This window comes from Nuphar pumila, chromosome 8, assembly GCF_984573655.1.
Source record: "Nuphar pumila chromosome 8, dmNupPumi1.hap1.1, whole genome shotgun sequence".
NCBI lineage: Eukaryota > Viridiplantae > Streptophyta > Magnoliopsida > Nymphaeales > Nymphaeaceae > Nuphar > Nuphar pumila.
In genome coordinates this window covers 105,705,630-105,729,893 of record NC_143256.1, presented here as the reverse complement: position 1 = coordinate 105,729,893, position 24,264 = coordinate 105,705,630, and the positions used below count along the sequence as shown (strand labels likewise).

The 24,264-nt window shown below is 36.9% G+C and overlaps 1 protein-coding gene across 2 annotated transcripts in view; it reads left to right on the top strand.

Annotated features, from left to right (window-relative positions):
* LOC149830126 (uncharacterized) overlaps positions 1-23,755 on the top strand; it is a 36,537-nt gene extending 12,782 nt beyond the window's left edge. The window contains exons 4-10 of one of the 2 annotated variants that reach the window (XM_090016322.1): positions 19,222-19,334; positions 19,450-19,512; positions 20,134-20,235; positions 20,322-20,892; positions 21,625-21,830; positions 22,271-22,434; positions 23,293-23,755. In XM_090016322.1, coding sequence (XP_089872448.1) covers positions 19,222-19,334; positions 19,450-19,512; positions 20,134-20,235; positions 20,322-20,892; positions 21,625-21,830; positions 22,271-22,434; positions 23,293-23,428 — 1,355 coding nt within the window. In that variant the 3' untranslated portion in view covers positions 23,429-23,755. The remainder of the gene's footprint in view (positions 1-19,221; positions 19,335-19,449; positions 19,513-20,133; positions 20,236-20,321; positions 20,893-21,624; positions 21,831-22,270; positions 22,435-23,292) is intronic. The other variant, XM_090016323.1, reaches the window with a different exon arrangement.
* The last annotated feature ends 509 nt before the right edge of the window (positions 23,756-24,264 follow it).

Genomic DNA, 24,264 nt, shown 5'->3' with positions numbered 1-24,264 from the left:
GTAACATTCACCTTCCAAGTGTACCCAGATTTCGCCAAATAAGGTTATCTTTATTAAGGGCAATCAGTTATGGCTTATCTATGTATCTTTTTCTTTTTCATATGCCATTTACAATGTGTCATTCATGGCCACAATGCCTACTTTCCAGGGTAGCTCTCTAACATTGCCTTTCCTAGCAAGAGCAAACAAATTGCTCACTCATAGCAGCCACATATCATATCACATAGATAACCCTTTTTAATTCAGAATGCCCATGGTTCCCTTTTTGAACTGTTTGCTCAATTATTTCTTATGAGCATGCATGTGCACAAGTATGTTTTTCATATTAAGTACACCATCACAACATAAGACATACTATTCATTGGCATTACAAGCCACATCTCATAACATGCTTAATATCATGATATACATCATATCATTCTTAACAACATGATATTTCAAATATTTCTATGCACATAATTTTCACATAAATATAGTGTTTCAACCAAATTTCTGTGCATATCATTTACCATCACAAGTACATTATAATTTCATATTTCCTGTGTACATGAACACATTCTTAAAACATAATTTTCTATGCACATAATTACATCATTTAAATTGAATTTTTGCCCGTGTATATCCATCAAGTTAATTTTTTTGTGCACATGTATACATTATTCAAACTGAATTTTATATGCACATGTAAACAGTATTCAAACTGAATTTTGTGTGCACATGTATATATCATTCAAGCTTAATTTTCTATGCAGATGTATACATTATTCAAACTGTATACATTATTCAAAAATCACTGTGTATGTATACATCATTCAAACTAAATTTTCTGTGCATGTATACATCATTCATACTGAATTTTCTGTGTATGCATATACATTATTCAAACTGAATTTTTTGTGGATATATGCACATCAAAATTTGAAATTTCTGTGTGCACTATCAAATCTGAAATTTCTGTGCACTACATCAAATCTGAAATTTCTGTGCACATATACACTATTAAATTTGAAATTTCTATGCATATGAGCATTCAATTAAAACAGATTTTTATGTGCACATAATCACACCATTAAAACAATTTTTTATGGGCATACAAACCTATGCACAAACACTTTATGTGTACATAAATCTCATGTACAACACTAACATAATTTCAGTTTTGCATAACACAATTCCAATACAATTATAAATTTAGATTTGCATGAAGCCAACACATCCATGTAATTTTCAGATTTGAGAAAACCCACAACTATCAACAATATAAATTTAGATTTGCATGGAACATCATTCCAATACATAAATAAATTTCATTTAAGAAGAAACCCAAATCTAACATCCATATAAATTCAGATTTGCATGAAACATCATTCCAATACAATTATAATTTGTAATTTGCATAAAACATTAATTCAAGAAGCGTGCAAATTCCAGATTTGGGAAAAAACCCGAATCCAACATGTATTTAAATTCAGATTTACATGAAACATTAATTCAATAAGCATATAAATTCTAAATTTGGGGAAAAACCCAAATCCAACATATATCTAAATTCAGATTTACTTGAAACATAAATCCAATATGCCTATAAATCCATGAAACTTCAATTATAATACATGTATAAATTCAAATTTGTATAGAAACATGATTCTAATGCATATATAAATTCAAATTTGTATAGAAACATGATTCTAATACATGTATACATTCAGATTTGCATAAAAACATTATTCTAATACATGTATAAATTCAAATTTGCATAAAAATATGATTTTAATACATGTATAAATTTAGATTTGCATAGAAATATGATTCTAATAGATGTATAAATTCAAATTTATATAAAAACATGTATAAAATTTTCAGATTTGGGAAAAACCCAAATCCTACACACATCTAAATTCAGATTTGCATACCCTAGCAGTCTACTTATATTCAAGATTAGAGTGCTCCTTTCCTTCACCGAAATTGTAGGAATGCAATTTTCCAAAATCATTGGAAATAGAAAATCTTCAAAAAAACATTTTAATAGAGAATCCTAAAAAAAATCTCCACCAAAATCGTTGGAGATGGAGAATCCTTTAAAAATGTTGGAATATGACTCCTTGCTAAGCACCTCCTTCAAAACGACTAAACCTCCCCCAAAATTGTCGCTAGAGAGCTTCTTCAAATATGTTAATGGAGCTCCTTAAAAAATCAATAATGGAACTCTCTCTCAAAACGTCAATGGCGCCTTCTCAAAATCGTGAAAGAGAGAGAGATAGGGACATTGAGAGAGAGACAATGGGAGATAAGAGATATGAAAAGAGATGAGAGAAGATAGGAGAGGTGGGGGTTAGAAATAAGGTTAGGGTTAGGGTTAGGCATGAAAGAGAGAGCAAAGGGAGAGTGAAGTGCGTGAAATGAGAGGGAGAGGGCTATGAGGGAGACAACCAGACATGGGTGTGGTGGAAGCTTCCTTCCTCTTCTATTTTGAGTTGCCCTAATTGTGGTCCCCACATTCCACTATCTCCACTAAGTCCCTCTTACTTGAATCTTCTTTTCCAAGTGGGTTAAAACCCATATCCCATTGGGGCGTCCCTCACTTGGGTCTCTTCTAGGTCCAAATACTATATTGGATTCAAATTTAATTCTAAATGGGTATTCGAATCCAAATTGAATTTAAATACAAAAGAAATATCAATTAAAATTAAAATGCAATTTAAATATAAATTAAAATTGCAAACCATATTTGAGAACGAATTTCATTTTTATTTATTTAATAATCATGAAAATTTAATAAAAAATTCTCGGGTATTATATCCTTCCCTCTTTAGAAGAATTTTGTCCTCGAAATTCAATACAAGGACTACTCAAACAAATTTAGGTATTTTCCCTCATATTAGCTTCAGGTTCTCACGTACATTGATAAGAGGAATAATATGTTGCCAATGCACTTTGATAAGAGGAATAATCTTTGATCTCAACATTTGTTCTCTGCGGTCCATAATCTCTACTGGCTTCTCCTCCATAGTCAAATCTTGCCAAATATCCATATCCTCATACTGAATAACATGTGACGGATCGTTGACATATTTTCTTATCATAGATACATGAAAGACATTATGAATCTGCGCGTACAAAAGTGGTAGTGCCACACGATACGTTGCTTCGCCAATCTATTCTAGAATTTCAAAAGGACCGACAAATCTAGGACTCAATTTTTTTTCTTTCCGAATCAGAATACACTCTTAGTAAAAGATACCTTGACAAAAACAAAATTTTTCATCGCAAAAGTGAGTTCTCTATGTCGTTGGTTCGCATAACTCTTCTGTCGACTTTGAGCCATACACGGTTTTTTCCGAATCATCTGCTGAGTATAATGTTGCAGTACTATTGGTTAATCCACCGTTTTCTCACCAACTTCATTCCAATCTGCAGGTGATCGACAAAGTCTTCCATATAAGGCTTCATAAGAAGCCATCCTGATGTTATCATGATAACTGTTATTATAAGCAAATTCGGCAAGTACTACGTGCATGTCCCAATCATCTTTCCAATCCAGCATACAGGCTTGTAACATGTCCTCTAGAGTCTATATAGTCCTCTTCGACTGATCGTTTGTTTGGAGATGAAAAGCCGTACTAAATTTTAACTTGGTATTAAAGGCGTGTTGCAACTGTCCCTAAAACCGAGGTAAAATGAGGATCACAATCTAATATGATTGAGACTAGTACTCTGTATAGTCGAACTATCTTCTTGATATACAAGTCTACATGCTCTCAAAGGATTGACTAATCCGAATAGGCAAGAAATTCGTCGACTTGATAAGTCTGTAGATAATTACCCAAATAGCATCGTGTTTTCTACGGGTCTTAGGTAAACCCACAAAAAAACCTATGGTAATGTCCTCCCATTTTCATTGTTGCATCATTCTACTAGGTTTTTGATGCTTAATCTCGATTTGTTGGCAAGTCAAACACTTCGAGATATAACTTGCGATTTTCTGCTTCATACTGTTCCACCAGAACCTTCGCTGTAAGTCCTTAAACATTTTTGTATTCTCGGTTGAATGATATACTTGGTCTTATGAGTCTCATTTAGTAGCTCTTCCCTCAATAAAGGGTCCTTGGGCACCCAAAGTCTATCCTTCATCCAAACACTCTCACCTTCTTTAAGTAAAAAATAAGGGTTTTCTTGCTGAGCGAGTGCCTTTAGCTTTTCATACTAAGGATCCTTCTTCCGTTCCACGATTATCCTCCTGAGAATTTCAGGTTGGACAATCAAACTGGATAACCTGATAGCACCAAGATCGTCTGCGAAGGGTCTCTAATCAATAAAATACTCTAGTAGTTTTCATCATTTTCCCACTAGACTGGCCAAAGTGCCACTAGCCTTACGGCTAAGAACGTCAACTACGACGTTTGCCTTTCCTGGATGATATAAAATAGTAAACTCATAATCCTTTATGAATTATAACGATCGTCTTTGCCTCATATTCAACTCTTTTTACGAGAATAGGTACTTGAGACTCTTGTGATTAATAAATATTTTGAACTGTTTTCGTACAAGTAATGTCACTATATCTTCAAGGTAAACATTATCACAACAAACTCTAGGTCATGGGTCAAATAACGCCGCTCATGAGTTTTCAACTGCCTAGATGCATAAGCGATAACCTTACCATTCTGCATTAAAACACATCCCAGGCCTATACCTCAGGCATCTGTATACACCACGAAATCACTTTGACTTGATGGCAAGGTCAATATAGGGGCTGTTGTGAGCTTCTCTTTTAGCATTTGGAATCTCTCTTCACACTTATCAGTTCATTCGAACTTTACTCCCTTCCTTAGAAGCTTTGTCACAGGCAAGGCAATTCGGGAAAAGTCTTGTATGAATTGTTGATAGTAACCTGTCAAACTGAAGAAACTCTTGATATCACTAAGATTTTTTTGTTGCTCCCAGTTCAGCACAAGATCCACTTTAGAAGGATTCACGGATACCCCGTCCTTTGAGATCACATGACCTCTTCGAGCCAAAATTCATATTTTGAGAGTTTAGCAAATAATTGATGTTCTCTAAGAATTTCCAACACAATTCTCAAGTGATCCCGATGCTACTCTATGCTCTTGGAGTACACCAAGATGTCATCAATGATGACAATCACAAACGAGTCTAGGTATGGTCTAAATACTCGATTCATTAGGTCCATAAATGCAACTGACGCATTAGTGAGTTCGAAAAGATCGCTGCGAACTCATAATGCCCATATCTTGTCTGAAAAGTTGTCTTCGAAATATCATCGTCCTTAATTCTGAATTGATGGTACCTAGATCTAAGGTCGATATTCGAGAATACCTTAGCCTTTTGCAATTAATCGAACAAATCCTTGATACAAGGCAAATGATACTTATTCTTAATGGTGGCCTGGTTAAGCATCTTGTAGTCAGTGCATAACCTCATCGAGCCATAGTTCTTTATAAATAATACCGATGCTCCCCCATGGCGATACACTCAGTCGAATAAATTTCCGCTCTATCAGCTCCTGCAGTTGCTTTTTCAACTCGTCGAGTTTCGCTGGTCCATACGATATGGTGTCTTAGAAATTAGTGCAGTTCCAAATATCAATTCAATGCAAAACCCCACTTCACGATGTGGAGGAAGTTTCGACAACTCCTCCGGAAATACGTTCGAAAATTCATGAACTATCTCCAACTCTTCAATCGACTGAGCATTAGGCTCCACCAAAGTTACACTGACCAGAAACAGAGTGCATCATTTCCTCAAATACTTCTAAGCCTTTAATGTCGAAATAACCTGGTCCTTCGGAACGGGTATGGAAAGCCTGAATTCCACTTTGGAAACTCCTGGTCGAGACAACACAATCTTTCCTAACTGGCATAGAACCTTAGCGTAATGCTCGTATAACTAGTTCATGCCCAATATGACATCATATTCAGTCATATTAAGTAGGATCATATCAATAGGTAGACTCTGTCCATCTAACAATATGTCTATGTCTGGTACATACGTGACGCAAAAGAAATTATAACCAGCAGGGTTATACACCTCTAATGCATGGTTCAACGACTCAATGTGCACACTTAATTGTTTAGCAAAGTTTACAAATATGAAAGAATGAGTAGCATCACAATCAAATAAAACAAGAGCTGCTTGATCAACGACTAACACGGTACCTTGCACCAAGTCACTCTTCTGTAGTTGTTTGACTGAGGTGGCATAGGCACGACCTGTCACCTTCTTTTGGACAGCTTACTTGCGCTGTTGCTGCTACTGCTATTGATGTGTTCTTCCTGTTGTCCATTCATCAACTGCCTTGTGACGTTGCCAGTTGTAATGGACCATATTTTCGGAGTAACGACATGCTCCGATATTGCGAGGGCAAGGCTGCTCAGTGTGAGAACGACCACACTTAGGGTACGCCTGTATCGACCTTTGCTATTTCCTAGCTCCTCCATGCTACTTTTTCTTAACTGGTGTGGTGAACTTTCTCCCGAAGTTCTTTCTGCTCGTGCTCCCTTGGTGACTGCTTCCCGAGTTTGTTCACGTGGAACTTCTGTCCTGCGACCCAATCTTCCTCCAATAAGGTCGCTACCTGGATGGCCTCATTGAGAGATTTCGGCCCCTGTTTTTATACCTTAGTCCTCAGTGGTGGCTTTAATCCACGAGCGAACTGCATTGCCCGATCTTCCTCTATCGTTTACATATTCGGGCAATAGCGTTCCAATCCACGAAACTTAGTGATATAGTCGGCCATGGTTATACCACCTTGTTAAAGGTCCAGAATTTCCTGCTTGGGAAAATACGCCGCGTAAACTACCTCTATAAACTGTGCTCAGGTCACATGTTTGTTCTAGAACTTGACCTTGTGGACAATCTCCCACCACTTTTTCGCATGCTCCTTCAGTCGATATCTCCCAAAATTGACCTTGCGGTCATCTGGGACCTCAAACACAAAAAATTCTTTCGACCTCACAGATCCAGTTCTCGACAGCTTCTGGGTCAGTCTTTCCCCTGAATGCCAGTGGATCCATGTCCATGAATTTCTTGTGGGCGATCTCTCCACCTAAAGTCTGCTTCTCCTTGGCCATTTGTTGCAGGTTATTTTCTATGGCCTGCATCGCAACTGTTTGTTGGGTCACGACCACCCAGTAACACTATTCAGCGTGTCCATGATCGTGTTGCATCTTGCCGACTAAGCCATCAAGTTGAAAAAAATGTAACAAAAGGGATTACAATAAATTCCGGGCCTAGATCTAACTCGACTACATGCCTAGTACTCGTGTCTATCGAGTGATATCCCTAGACATTTTTAGGTTCTCATAAACAAATAAAAAAATATTCATTATCACAAGTGCATATCAAACACAACATTGGACAGGATTTAAATCTCGTTCTGGACATGGGTCGATGTCCACTCGTAATTCGGTTCTAACTAAAGAATCTGAATCCGAAACATAAAAGATAACAAACGGTCCATACATCTTATTTCAAACCATTCGTTAAACATGTATAACAGTCTAACTCCAAATTAAAAGGTAACAGTCCTAATACATCAAAGTAAATTTGATAGTCTTAGAAACATAACTAGTTTCTAAAACAAGTTCCCGGAATCTAAAAAAAAGTTTGGTTCTTGGCACCATAGTTGGCAAACTCGTGACCTGGAGCTGGATCGCCCAACCCTTGACTCGCGAGTCAGTGGGGACTCGGTAACTTGAATGAGTTAGGACTATGCATTTTCTAGTGTTAAGATATGAAAAAAATCGAAATTCATATTGTATAATCACGATTTAGCACATGACATCAATGACTAAGCTATATAAATATTCAACTATACATAATTGTCAATATTCATGATTTAAAAACATATAATTATTTATAACAAGTATTCTCTTATGGGAATTATGCATTAAAATCACAAAATGCATGAAAAAAATGCATAAGAGGCTTGTAGATTGGCAGTCCTGAATCGGTGATCTAGTTGGGGTTTGATCCGGATTGACTCAAGCGATTTCCGAGTCGACTTGCCGCGTTTACCAACTATGCTTGGCACCGCTTGTCATATCTCGCCATCATTCAAAAAACTACTCATTACCTAATTGATTAAAATATGGGGTCAGACTCCTCGAGTCTCAATAGGAATGCTTTAACATTGCATGCTTATGCAGAACTATGAGTACACAAAATCCTACCCCCATTCAAGACATGCAAAGCATTTAACAATTACTCATGCATCCAATGACACAATTAAACACATGACCATGATCAAGAATACGAATCATAAGTTGCATACCTCCAACACATAAATTCAAATCGATGCATGCTATAACAATTTTAACAAAAGCCAATTCATAATTTCACATATAGTTCTCTCAATAATTTTATATTTTCAATTAATGTCATCAACAATATGCAAATGTTTCAAATTGATTGTTTCTAATATTAGGGCATGTTTTCAATAAATGTATGGCATAAAATAAATGTGATCACTGTATAAGGGCGTGAAAAAGTCATTGAGATAGAGGAGACTACAAGGGATGCTTATTATTCTATGTATTTTATGTCTCAAGTGACTTACTGAATCGGATTCCTAAGCGGGCGGAGCATGTCCCAGAGAGACACTGCAAAGGTAGAAAAGCTAAGATGCATCCTCTACTACTCGAGCAGTCGCGAGACCTACCAACTAGGACATATTGACAGTCTAGACCTCCTATCACCCGAGCGATCGGAGACCAAGTGAGACGTCTTGCTCTCAAAAAAATTATCTTACGTTGTCACTCAGAGGTTGTACCACCTACCCCCCTACCATGGTAGACCAGAGATCACTCATAACATACACCCTTCAAGTGTACCCAAGTTAAAGGATATTCGATAACATACAACGTACAAGTGTGTCCAGAATCCGCAGACCATCCGGTAATATGCACCTTCCAAGTGTACCCAGATTATGCCAAATAGGGTTATCTTTATTAAGGGCAATCAGTCAAGGCATATTTATATATCTTTTTCTTTTTCATATGCTATTTACAATGTGCCATTCATGGCCACAACGCCCAAATACTTCATTTCTTTCCTGACGAGAGCAAACAAGCTGTCCCCTCATGATTGTCACATATCATATCACATAGATAACCCCTTTTAATTCAGTATGCTCATGGTTCCCTTTTTGAACCGTTTGCTCAATTATTTCTTATGAGCATGCATGTGCACAAGTATGTTTTTCATACTAAGTGCACCATTTGTTAGAATCATGATATTTCAAATATTTCTATGCACATATTTTTCTTATAAACATAGTGTTTCAACTTTCAACTAAATTTCTCTCCATATAATTTCCTGTGCACATGAACACATTCTTAAAACAGAATTTTTTGTATATATAAACATAAGTCAAACTGAATTTTCCGTGCATATATATCCATCATTCAAGCTGAACTTTTTATGCACATGTACATGTATATTTATTTCAACTGAATTTTCTGTTCACATGTATACATTATTTAAAAACTCCGCCTGTGTATAACTGTTTAGTTATACATTGCCGGTCCCAAGCCCGGATAAAGGAAGAGGGTTGCGGTAGGCCAGTGACAGCCAGCATAAAAACTTAGTTATATGAACCAATATGAGAATTTCGTTGGGGCGTTCCCTACTGAGCGACGCACTGTACTCTATAGGCCTGGAGGCAGTGATAAATGGGCAAGGGTTGCTAGGTCGTCGCCCAGAAGCGACGCGTCACACCGACGCCCGGGTGTGGTGTCAAATAGGCAAGTGTTCCCTCACTTTGTTGGACGGGTGGGGGTAAAGAAGTTAGTCCAAGACCATAAAATTAGGTTAGCCACTTGGAACATAGGGTCTTTAACTGGTAAGTTGGTAGAGTTAGTAGATGTTATGTGTAGGAGAAATATTGATATTTTATGTCTACAAGAGACCAAATAGGTAGGTGAGAAAACAAAAGTGATAGAACCTTAGGGATATAAGATTTGGTATACAAGAATAAATAGGTATAAGAATAAGAATGGAGTAGGAATTGTTATGAGTCGTGAGTTTATAGATAATGTAGTTGATGTCCGTAGGAAGGGTGATAGGATTTTACTTATTAAATTAGTATTAGGTACATATAGTATTAATAGTATTAGTGTTTATGCACCTCAAGTAGGTTTAGATGATTCCATTAAGCGTCAATTTTGGGAAGATTTAGATGGAGTAGTACAAGGGATATCTTATGGAGAAAAGCTTTTCATCGGCGGTGACCTTAATGAACATGTAGGCATTAGTAGGGATGGATTTGAAAGTATCTATGGAGGCTATGGTATAGGAGAAAGAAATGAAAGTGGAGAAAGGATTTTAGATTTTGGTTTGTCCTATGATATGATCTTATCAAACACTTGGTTTAGGAAGATGGAGTCTCACCTAGTAACATTTAAAAGTGGGGTTAATACGAGTCAGATAGATTTTTTCCTACTTAGAAAGAGAGATAGGGGTTGTTGCATCGATTGTAAGGTTATACCGGGAGAAAGTGTAGCTACACAACATAGAGTCTTAATTTTAGATCTTAGAATTAGACAATGCGGCAAAAAGGATAGACATAAGACAGATCCTAGAATTAAGTGGTGGGCACTGAAATGAGCTAAACAAGGAATGTTTGTAGAGCAGGTAGTTAAGAAAGTTGATTTGTGTCTCGAGGAGGATTCATAATCAATGTGGAATAAGATAGCGGGTGGCATGAGAAAGGTGGCTAAGGAGGTATTGGGTGAGTCTAAAGGCGGTGCACCGCTAGGTAAGGATACATCGTGGTGGAACGAGGATGTCAAATTAGCTATTAAGGTTAAAAGAGAGTGTTATAGAAATCTAAGTAAGAGTCGTGATAATGAGAATTTGGAGAAGTATATGATAGCAAAGAAGTAAGCTAAAAAAGTAGTTCGGAACGCGAGGGATAAGGTATATAAGGAGGTTTATGACAAATTGGATACCAAAGAGGGCGAAAAGGATATTTATAGCTGCAAAGATGAGAGATAGAAAATCGAAGGATCTGGGTATGGTTAGATGTATCAAAGATGAAACACAAAGGGTTTTAGTTAAAGATGAGGAGATTAAGGAGAGATGAAAAGATTATTTTGATAAGCTATTTAATGGAAGTCATGCTCAGGATCTTGGAGACTTGTCCATTCCTTTTTATGAGATGAATCGTGATTTCATGCGCAAGATTCAAAAGAAAGAAATTACAGAGGCTTTGAAGAAAATGAAATCAAGAAGGGCAGTTGACCCAGATGGTATACCTATCGAGACTTGAAAATGCTTGGGAGAGAAAGGTTTAGAATGGTTGACAAATCTTTTTAACAAGATTTGGCGGACAGATAAGATGCCTAATGAGTGGAGAAAGAGTACTTTGGTGTCTCTATATAAGAATAAGGGTGATATACAAGATTGCACAAACTATCGTGGTATAAAACTCATGAGTCATACCATGAAACTTTGAGAGAGGGTGATTCAGTCTAGGTTGAGGAAGGTTGTCATGATATCGGAGAATCAATTTGCTTTTATGCCTGAAAGATCAACTATGGAAGCTATACATCTTCTTAGACAACTTATTGAGAGATATAGAGAGAGGAACAAAGATTTGCATATGGTTTTTATTGATTTGGAGAAGGCATACGATAGAGTACCTAGGGACGTTCTCTGGTGGACAATGATGAAAAAAGTGTTTTTCTCAAGTACATTAGTATAATTAAAGATATGTATGAAGGAGTAGTAACCAATGTCCGCACTTGTGGAGGGGTGACAACTAATTTTCCTATAACGGTTGGGTTACATCAAGGATCTGCTTTAAGCCCTTTCCTATTTGCTATAGTGATGGATGAGCTTACGAGATCAATTCAAGAAAATGTGCCGTGGTGTATGTTGTTTGCTGATGATATTGTTTTGATTGATGAGTGTAGAGTTGAGGTTAATGCTAAGTTAGAATTATGGAGACAAACATTGGAAGCAAGAGGTTTTAAGTTGAGTAAGTGTAAGACAAAATACATGGAATGTCGGTTTAGTAAGCAACGAAGTAGTGATGGGAGTGTAGTGAAGCTTGGTGAGCAAAAAATACCGGTGGATGATTGTTTCAAATATTTGGGATCTATCATTCAAAAGTATGGAGAAATTGATGGAGATGTAAATCATAGGATAAAGGTTGGGTGGATAAAATGAAAAAGTGCAACTGGAGTGTTGTGCGATCGTAGAATGCCATTGCGGTTGAAGGGAAAGTTTTATAAGACGACTATTAGGCCTGCTTTACTATATGGTACGGAATGCTGGGCTGCCAAGAGACATCATATTCAAAAAATGAGTGTAGCTGAGATGCGTATGCTTAGATAGATGTGTGGAAATACAATAAAAGATAAGATTCAAAACAAGGAGATACGTAAGAAGGTAGGCGTTGCACCCATTGAAAATAAGATGGGAGAGAATCGTTTACGGTGGTTTGGACATATTTGGCGAAGGCCTAATGATGCTCCAGTTAGAAGGATGGAGAAATGGGAAAATATATTAGTTAAAAGAGGTCGGGGTAGGCCTAAGAAGACTTGGTTGGAGATGATAGGAAAGGATGTGAATGCTTTGAACCTCACCGAGGACATGGCACTGAATAGAAATGATTGGAGGAGAAGGATTCATGTGGAAGACCCAGAATGATTTTCTTTTTTGGTTCATAGCGCCGACCCCAATTGTTTTGGGATGAAGGCGTAGTTGTTGTTGTATGTATACATTATTTAAACTGAATTTTCTGTTCACATGTATGTATTATTCAAACTGAATTTTCTGTTCACATGTATATATTATTCAAAGTGAATTTTTTGTTCACATGTGTATATTATTCAAACTGAGAATTTTCTATTCCCTTGTGTATTCAAGTTGAATTTTATATGCATATATATACATTACTCAAACTAAATTTTCTATGCATACACATACATCATTCAAATTGATCTTTTTGTACATATATATACATCGGTGTTATAAAAAATACGCCTTGAGGCGCGGCCCTCTGTGCCTCAAGGCGCAAGCCTGAGGCGCACATTTTTTTTTACAACAAGACTTCTGAGATATAATAAAATATTTTTGTAGGTTAATCTCATATATTTTCCAGTTATTTCAGTTATGTAATTAGTTTCTTAGTATATTACTATATTTTAACTTTTGTTGGTTAATCTCGTATATTTTTCAGTTATTTCAATCATGTAATTAGTTTCTTAATATATTTTAACTTTGGTTAGTTAATCTCATATATTTTCCAGTTATGTAATCAGTTTTTTAGTTACTTTTATATGTTAATCTCATATTTTTTAGAATAATCTCATATATTTTAACTTTTGTAGGTTAATCTCATATATTTTTTAGTTATTTCAGTTATGTAATCAGTTTCTTAGTATATTTTAACTTTTGTTGGTTAATCTTGTTACGAAAACCGCGAGCAAGAAACAACCGAAGTAAACAATAAACAAGAATGATCAAACCAAACATAGCAAGGACACACATATTTACGTGGAAAAACCTCCCCTCAAATCTGAGAGAAAGTAAAAAAACACTGCCGCCCAGAGAAAAAACTTTATTGCTCTTTTTCGACAGTTACAAGAGAAAAAGAAAAGAAAGAATTTACACAAGGCAAGGGCGACAACCCTAAACCTAAATAAGTCGGGTCTGATCCATAAGAAACCGAGTCTCAAACTTAAGCCCAAGAAAAAAAAACCGGGACCTGCGCCGAGGGGAGCCCCTGAACCCCTCCTCCTGTAAGGGAAAAAACTCTGAATCAGGCTCCACAACTCATCAAATCTCATATATTTTCCAGTTATTTGATCAGTTTTTAGTTACTTTTATATGTTAATCTCATATTTTTTAGAATAATCTCATATATTTTAACTTTTGTAGGTTAATCTCATATATTTTCCAGTTATTTCAGTTATGTAATCAATTTCTTAGTATATTTTAACTTTTTTTGGTTAATCTCATATATTTTCCAGTTATGTAATCAGTTTTTAGTTACTTTTATATGTTAATCTCATATTTTTTAGAATAATCTCATATATTTTCCAGTTATGTAAATGGTTTCTTAGTATATTTTTTCTTTTATTGGTTAATCTCTTATATTTTCCAGTTATGTAATCATTTTTTAGTTACTTTTATATGTTAATCTCATATTTTTTAGAATAATCTCATATATTTTAACTTTTGTAGGTTAATCTCATATATTTTTCAGTTATTTCAGTTATGTAATAAGTTTCTTAGTATATTTTAACTTTTTTTGGTTTTTTCTCATATATTTTCCAGTTATATAATCAATTTTTAGTTACTTTTATATGTTAATCTCATATTTTTTAGTACTTATTTGAGATTTTCTTTTTCTTATTGGTTGTTATTTCATCAATAAAGCATTTCTTTATTTATTTGTATTTTTAGATATTTTTTTATAATTTTTTTAAGTTTTCAAAAAAAACTTTTTGAGGCTTACGCTTTGCGCCTCGAGGCTTATGCCTCGCCTCGGTTTTTGGTGGAGCACCTCGTTATGCCTCAATGCTTTTCACTACACTGATATACATCATTTAAACTGAATTTTTTGTGCACACATGCATAATATCAAAATCAGAAATTTCTGTTCACATGTCGAACATCGAATCAGAAATTTCTATGTACATGTGCACAATATCAAATAAAATTTTTTTGTGCACATATGCATGAAATTTCTGTGTATATATGCAATCTATGTAATAGGGATTCGGCTAGCAGGGTGCCGCACCCGCGTCGACGTGACTCGATGCGGGTGCGACACAGGGTGCGGTCAACCCGACCCTGGATGCGTTGACTGCATCCAAGGTCATTTTGGTTCATTTTTTTTGGATTTTTTTTTTAATTTTGCCCTATGAAATGGGCTGCGGAATTTAAAAAAAATTCTTGGGGGGAATATAACTTCCATCAAAAGGAAAAACCTTAATGTGGTACAACTGATCTAAAACCCATGAAAATAATTGTCCTAATTTAATCAACAAGAAAATGTGATGCTTTCAAATAAAGGAAGTCCAGCATTGGAATGTAATGCATACAAAAGACAAAAGCATAAATTCCATCCCTTTGAAACACAAAGTGACCATTGATTAAACAGAAAACCTCCTGGATATTTATAAAAAAATAGATATTAAGCTCATATCCAAGCAGGGATTCTTAGTAAACAAAATCCAAAAATGTTAGAAACTCAGTCAATCACTGATGAGCTACAACCTGCTCTTACCTAGGAGCGGACTCCTTCACCAAAATGAAGGAACAACGACAGTTCGCTAGGGTGCGAATGAAAGTTCCACTGGATTTTATTCCCTCGTCGGAGGTCAAAATCACGATCGAATCAAGCCGACCCTAGACATAGGTGGTGGCGTATGAGAACATCATTCATTTATGTGTCATGTGTGGATCTATAGCCCATACCGACAACTGGTGTGGGTCGAGACCGAAGATCCTTGAAAGAATGACAGAACTGGAGCCTAATGGGTGGACGTTGGTCAAGATCTCACGGCGATACCGGAACCACCATCGCTAATAGCCTCCTTCTCCTTCGTCTCGTCCAAGCCCAACCACAGGCCCACATATCAGCATCCCTGTCGCAGCAGAGTTCTATAGTCGGCACCTGCCGAAATTGAGGCCAGACCCTACTTCAGAGAGGATTCTGTCCCAAATTTCCCGCCATGGCAAGCCCGACCATCCCTTCCAAAAACCACCGCTATACGCTTGATAATCGTCGCCAAGAGCTCACCGTGCAATCAGGAACGAACATGGTGATCGACAAGGGTCGTGAAACTATGGACACTCGGAAACCCAACCCTATCATCTGCAGGATACTCGTACGATGGAATGTGGATCCCCAGGTGCAGGGCACCCAGGTGCAGGGCACCCAGGTGCAGGGCACCCAGGTGCAGGGCACATATCAGCAGAGTAGGTGCTGACACTTGGCCTGCCTCCACCGCCCTTCTCCTTCCCTCCTCTCATGATAGACACTTGGCCGGGGCTCCTCGTTCTTGAAAAACGTGAGATCAGGCCAGGTTGTTCGGTTGAATATGAATCAGACGCCCCCCTGGTTTTTACCCATTTCGTTGGATTTTATACATCCCAAACGGACCCGGGTCGTGGACTCAAGCTCGAATCAGAGCCCCATGAATCCAGGTTTTCGGAACTGTTTCAACATCTCGATCAAGCCTCAAAGCAAGGGGTTCAGAACTTCAAGGGGTCTCCAAGGGCATCCTTAACCTTGTGAAGAAAAAAGGTGCCCCTTCCCGCAGGGGCATCAAGACTTTCGAAAGGCTCAGAGGCCAATGTGAACACCTTTGTGAAAAGGTGGGAGGCCACATAAGTAGCACATTCACGCAATACAAAAATGTGTTTGTTTTCTCAAGTTGAAGAATCCAGATCAAATCCCACTGAGGCTGCCATTGCTTTGAGGCTCGTGAGGCTGGATGGTCATGTCCTCAACCAGGAGTTTTACCTCACGGCCAGGTGGGCTCATTATGTGAGTCAGCAGCCCCGCACCCGCACCCGCGCCGGGGGGAACCCCCGGACCCCCCTTATATATATTTACATTTTTGCCCCTGTATTTTTTTTTACATTTTTGTCCTTGTCGCACCCCCACACCCAGGTTTTTCGGAAGTGCCGAATCCCCACACCCGCACCCGCACCCGCACCCACACCCGCACCCACACCTGCACCCATGTGACATAGTATGCAATACATCATATCTGAAACTTCTGTGCACACATCTACAACATGAAATCTGGAATTTCTGTGCATATGAGCACACCATTGAAACAAATTTTTATGTACACCTAAGCACACCATTGAAACAAATTTTTATGTACATACAAACCTATGCAAAAACACCTTATGTGCACATAAATCTCATGTCCAACACTAACATAATTTTATATTTGCATAACACAATTACAACACAATTATAAATTCAGATTTTCATGAAATACAAATCCAATACCTATATATAATTTTCAGATTTGAGAAAATTCACATCTATCAACAATCTAAATTTAGATTTACATATCATTTCAATACACATAAATTTCAGATTTGAGAAGAAACCCAAATCTAACAACCATATAAATTCATCATTCCAACACAATTATAATTTGTAATTTGCATGAAACATTAATTCAAGAAGCATGTAAATTTCAGATTTCAGAAAAAACCCAAATCCAACATTTATCTAAATTCAGATTTATATGAAACATAAATCCAATAAATATATAGATTCCAGATTTGGGGAAAAACCCAAATCCAACATATATCTAAATTCAGATTTACATGAAATATAAATTCAACATGCATATAAATTCTAAATTGCACGAAACATCAATTCTAATACATGTATAACAATTCAGCTTTGCATATAAACATGATTCTAATACATGTATAAATTTAGATTTATATAAAAACATGATTTTAATACATGTATAAATTCTGATTTGTATAAAAACATGATTCTAATATTATGTATAAATTCATATTTGCATAGAAACATAAATTTTATATGCATACAATTTTCAGATTTGGGGAAAACCTAAATCCTACATGCATCTAAATTCAAATTTGCATACCGTAACACTCTACTTATATTCAAGGTTAGAGTTCTCCCTACTTTCACCGTAATTGTAGGAATGCATTTCTCTAAAATCGTTGGAAATAGAAAATCTCCAAAAAAATGTTGGAATAGAGAATCCTAAAAAAAATTGGTGGAATTTAGAGCTCCTCCAAAATCGTTGGAGATGGAGAATCCTTTAAAAACGTTGGAATATGATTCCTTGCTATGCACCTCCTTCAAAATGGCTGAATCTCCCCCAAAATCGTCTATTGAGCTTCTTCAAACACGTTAACAGAGATCCTTAAAAAATTGATAATAGAGCTCTATCAAAACATCAATGGCGCCTTCTCAAAATCGTATAAGAGAGAGATATGGATGTTAAGAGAGACAATGGGAGATGAGAGAGATGAAATGAGATGAGAGAAGATAGGAGAGGTGAGGGTTAAAAATAGTGTTAGGGTTAGGGTTAGGCATGAAAGAGAGAGAGCAAAGGGAGAGTGAAGTGCGTGAAATGAGAGGGAGAGGGCTATGAGGGCGACGACTAGAGATGGGTGTGGGGGAAGCTTCCTTCCCCTTCTATTTTGAGTTGCTCTAATTGTGATCCCCACATTCCACTATCTCCGCTAAGTCCTCACTTGGATCTTTTTTTCCAAGTGGGTTAAACCCATATCCCATTGGGGCATCCCACACTTGGGTCCCCACTACGTCCAAATACCAGATTAGACCCGAATTTAATTCTAAATGGGTATTCGAACCCAAATTGAATTTAAATACAAAATAAATACCAATTAAGATTCAAATGCAATTTAAATATAAATTAAAATTGCAAGTATATTTAAAATCAAATTATATTTTTATTTATTTAATAATCCTGAAAAATTCATCGAAAATTCTCGGGTATTACAGATAGGAATTATATTTTCCATTGATTTCACGTTCAAATGACAGATGCCACCTTAGTCCTGAGTGTTTGATATGTCCCAATGGCCAGTTATTGAAGAGGGTGGTTTTTGTGATTTGGGTGATGGATATTTTTGAGTATTGGCTGGGAGTGAAATATCACCTACGATAACCCAGACCAGGTTTTGAGCTATTGGTGTTAGATTTGGATTTGAGTCAGAAGTCTTGGTTCTTGGACGGATTAAATCTGGGACTTGATGAGATCCTTTATGTATTTTTACCTGAAAAATATGAAATTTTCTTGTATTACTTTTTTTTTACTTTTATTGAAAAATCAACTTAAATATATTGTGGCAACCTATATGTTGCTAACTCTCAAATCTCAATACATTGCTATATTATTTAAAAATTTTACAATTTAAATACACTCTTTTTCTTAATTATTTGGTGTTTTTTTTTTGCTTTAATCTTTTCTAGTTTTCTATAAAGATCCCTGCTCTTCGTTCTTTCTACATTTCTGTTTCAAATACTTTTGACTTCGCTGAAGAAACTGTAACTATCAATATTGGTGACAGTGGTTTGACATTGAAAATACTGCAAATCCGATCACTTGCTTATTATTGACTAACTCTGTTGTGGAAGATGTATCTATAAGTTCAATTTTTTGCTTTGTCTAAGATTCTAATGTTGGGTATTTTCTTGATGCCTATTAGGCATTGTCCTTTTCCCAGAAGCAACAATTCCTTTTAGAGTTATTCAACCCAGATTGGTAGCAGCTGTGGAGAGAGCAATGAAACAGGTTGATGCTCCTTATGTAATTGGTGTGGTATGTTTTCTTTGCCCCTAGATTACAAAGGGTTATCTGCTTTAATTATCTTATTCCTCTATTTATTTATTTTTTTCTGCACATTCTCTTCATGATTTCATGTCATATGCTGTAGGTTCGTATTCATAGATCTCGCTCTAATGGACTCTGCTTTGCATTGGTTGGGACAACTGCAGAGGTATGGATTTGCTGCTCTTGAGGCTGCCTTTTGTTATGAGTGCTTATGCAGCTATTGTGATTTGATACTTCAAGTTAGCATTTTTCTCCATGTTTTTGTAAGCTATGGAATATATTCTGCTATTTTTTTACACTTTTTTCCATTAAATATATTCAACTGATCTGTATGAACTATGAACATTCACCAAATTGCAGAATTCTTTGCAGAGTTTGGTTGAAGTTTTTATATATGCATGAGCTTTCATCCTTCTAGGGTGATGATTGTGCTAAATTTTGCCGATCAGATAATAAATAATTCTTTTGTAGCATTTCCAGGCCATTTATTGGGTAGTTTACAAAGAAGTTATTTAATGTGTCTGTTCTTTTAGATGTGACGAGTGTTCCATGATTGGACTAGTCTTTCATTCATATTTCTTGCAAAGGAAGAATTTTTTGCTGTTTCTGCTTCTGCACAAAGTTACACCATCATCATTCTTTGTCTGCAAAATTACGAGTTACATTTTTTGTCTGCATAATTAACCAGCATTCCACCTCTTATCCTGTCTCCAGTTTCCAGACAGTTGCATTGAAATTCTGGACTAATTTTAGTGATTGGTTGTGAACTTTTTCTAATTTTCAATAGATTAGACAATATCGTCGATTGGAGGATGGTTCATTAAACATTGTTGCTCGTGGCCAGCAAAGATTTCATGTGCTAAAAAGATGGATTGATGTAGAAGGAGCAGTAAGTTTTCTAACTACATTATCTTTTTTATTTGAGTTAAAGTGCTTTGTGAGGTTCATGGTTCTGACCATCAAAATTTTGTTCAGCCTTGTGCACAGGTTCAAATTATTAAGGAAGAAATGCCACTGAGAACCCCGAAGGATGCATTTGGACAGTTGGCCTCTATTATGAATTTCCAAGGAGTTGGTGCTTCACATGTAGTGCAGTCAAACTCTCCTCGCAGCAGCGAGGAAAGTGGTTATGATGGTACTCAGAGCGTTGACAGTGAACATTCAAAAAAAGAGGTGATTATGCCTCAATCTCCAATCAGTTACTGCAGTGAATCTGAAAAAATCGATGAATCCACCAGTGAAAGCAGTGATGAATTTGATTCCATGTGGCGCCGTCGGTCGGGAAGATCAGGGAGATCACTAGAGCATCCTTTGGGTGGTAGAGAGAATGAGAGTGTTATCTTTGAGCGAGGCTCTGGGTTGGGTTCCACAGCTACTTATATACAACTGACACCGGGGAGACAACCTGCAAATGGAGGATGGATGACCGCTCAAAAGGCCTGGGCAGTAGATGAATCTAAGTGGTTGTGTAGAGCTCAGAAATCTTTCTGGCCTCACTGGGTGTACAGGATGTACGATGCATACATTCTTGCTCGAAGGGCTGCAGGTAAATGGCATATATGAACAAATATAAATGTAACTATATAAGTAAATATAACACACATTTCTGCAGTGAATGCTTAGTGTTAATAAGAAAAATGTATTCTCGCCAAAGCTTTCCTTTATGATTGGATATTTTTATCCAATTTGTTGTTCTACGCCCACCCTTTTCCTTAAAGTTTTTAAAATCACAAGCAAGAGAATAGTGTTGGTTTTGTGGGAGAGGGAGAAAAGAGGAACTTCTAATTGTTCAGGTGGAGCTTTGGAAGGGGGAGATATGTTGCTAGTTTTTGAAAATCTCATGAAAAGTGTTTGTGAAAAAAAAATCTATCTTCTTAGATCTGTTTATTTCTCAATGTGGTATTGTCCTCTGAAAAATCAACATGTTGAAGTTTGTCTTGGCATAAACATTGTTTGTTTGTCTTTATTTCTTTGCTTTATGCTTGCTTAGTGCACTTGGTTCTGCCTCTTTTAATTTTATCTGCATTCTTAGCTAAACCATTTTTAATTTTTTCATAGCATGCTCTCTTTGTCTGCTTATCCTTTATGAATTTTCTTGACATGGGGGAATAATTTCCATAAAATGTCAAAATCCTGGATTTGCTTGATGCTGTTTCTATATAATGCTCGAGCATGTCACATGATGAATATATTTTATCAGAAAGTCCTTTTCACAATGGATATCCGTTGAAAAGTTTTCAATTGCATTCAGTTTAATGATTCAGGGCTTATTTTGCAGACATGTGGAGACAAATAATTGGGCATCCCAACATCAATGACCTTATAAGAAAACCTGATTTCTTATCATTTTTTATTGCGAGCAAAATTCCTGTGTCAGACACAATAAGGCAGGAGTTGCTTGAAATAGATGGTATTTCCTACAGATTGCAAAGAGAAATACAACTATTGGAGTGTTTTGATCGTGTTCGCTGTAAACACTGCCTGGTAAACTGATCTTCTTGTATTGATTACCGTTGCTACCGTAGGTTTTTCTATCGTGGTTTGCTTTGGTTGGAATTTTGTGGAAGTAGATATTTCCTATTTTCATTATAATGGAGTTAGTAAAAGGAAATGGTAAAGGCAGTGTTGGCCAAAATAGTAAGTAGTCTTCATGGCGGCTATTTACATGAAATTGTTGAATTATTTATTGTCTTATATGTTGTATGTATGGACATTTTTCTATTGCTTCCTATCAAACATGAATTGGATAAACTATTTCAATATCTTGGCAATTTAGGATGCTTCAACTATTTTTAGAAAAGAAAAATAAGGAAACTCTTCAATTTGCGAGTTTTTTTTTTTGAGCCTGTATTATATTCTTTATTGCTCTCGACTTTTCTGTTCATTATTTAGTGGTGATCTAATTGTTGAATTGTATATCGCAGACTGTCATTGCAAGGCGCAGTGATATGGTTGTGATGTCTAGTGATGGACCCTTGAATGCCTTTGTGAATCCGTATGGCCATGTGCATGAAATCATGACCCTTAACGATGCAAAAGGTTTAGCCCTCCTTGATGGTCCTGTTACCGAGCACAGCTGGTTTCCAGGGTATGAACTTATTTCCTTCTAAGTGAAAAAATGGAGAGGTTTCTTACAATATTTTTGAGATGCCACATCCATAAACCATGGAAAAAGACTGGTTTTTCCTGTGTAACTAGTCATCCTTCCAATGTAGTTAGTTTGGCTGGTGATAGACTTACTATCTAGTCCTTTATGTAGAAGATTGTTGATCTGACTTGGATTCACCCTACTCAATCTAACGGTGAAATGAATTAGATGGCTTTGGATCTGTGGACTCTACTAACAGAGAAAGGGCTTGTTTGGTTGTCTCATGAGATTTAGACTCTCATGGAAATGGGAATGAATCTCATTGGCATTGGTTAAACAAACATCAGAAAATGAGTGGTGAGAAATGGACTCTCATTTGCCTTTACAAATTAGAGTTGCCTTCTCATTTATGTGATAATCAGAATAGAATCACGTGGAGCATCATGTGATTCTGATTCATATGACTCGAATTTGTTTTGGAGTCACATGTAGCCCAGCAAACAAAACCTGAGTTGCGAAAGAATTGGTAGTTTTGAGATTAAATTGTGGTTAGCATTTAACTTAACCTGGTTCTATAATGTGTCCCGAACCATCCAATCAATTGTGCTATCTGCTAACAGCTACCTTGTTAGGTTTAAATGGTCCCGGAATGGTTTATTGAAAATAGACGGTTCTCATCATGTAGTTCCATCATCTATGTAACTATTTCTTGTTAGCTGGTGTTTGTGTTAGATTTAGCAATTAAACTCTAGAGCGGCCTGTGACACTTAAAATGTCAGTTGATAATCTGGTTTTGTGTCTGCTGTTTTTGTTACTTCCCTACTTTCGAGTGACAAGTATTGATTAATGATATTTCAGATATGCTTGGACCATTGCGAACTGTGCTACTTGTGATTCGAACATGGGATGGCTATTCACCGCAACAAACAAGAGGTTACAGCCAAAATCCTTTTGGGGCATAAGGAGTTCGCAAGTTTCAGATGATGTGCAGTAAAAGGTCTCTTCATCCATGTGTGTCTGTGTGTACAGATTTGCAGCCTCTGCTTGCAGCTTTGTAGAGTGTAGAAGATGGTACCATTCACATCTGTTATGAAGGATGGGGCAATGGCAGCCTCTTCTGCACGTCCATTTTGGCGTGCGTCCATTATCTAAGGGATTCTCAGAACATAGCCCCCTCTGTTTGAGAGAGAGAGAGAGAGTCACTTGGCTTCCATATTGTACCAGATTAAGTATGCGGTCTACATTTGTAATCAATATTATATGGTGGAATACATGACCGAATATTTGTTTGTGAGAGTGAAATTCTCTGTTGGATGGCTTACCCTGATCTTGAAATAGTTCCTCTGTAGTTCTCATATGTTTCAAAAAGTTCCATCCTCTGAAATTCTCGTGTTGCAAGTTCGAACCCCACTGGTATATAGGTGGTTGAATAAGTGCTATTAAAGGAGACCATTCCCCCAGCTCTGTTATGAAAAAAAAAGTTCCATCATAAGGTGCTTGTTTCACGTCCTCTTTCATATGAAAGGGTCGCTCTTTTCTGCCTGGACTAAGAGGAACGCCAGGCTGGAAATATCCAGTTGGGGGCGTGCCTCTTTTCACCCAAAACAGGTTTCACGGGAAACCTGCATTGCACATTACCCTCTAGGGAAGCACTGTCCTGCGTTGTGGTGTGTGTGTGTGTGGTTTGGGGGTGGGGTGGGGATGGGAGGGAGGGGATTTCATGTGACTCCTGTCTCCGTTTATTACACGCGATGTGCCTTTTCATAAGAATGGCACACCATTTCCTTCCATAGTGGGATTACAGCGCAAAGCATCTTGCTCTGGGCAAGT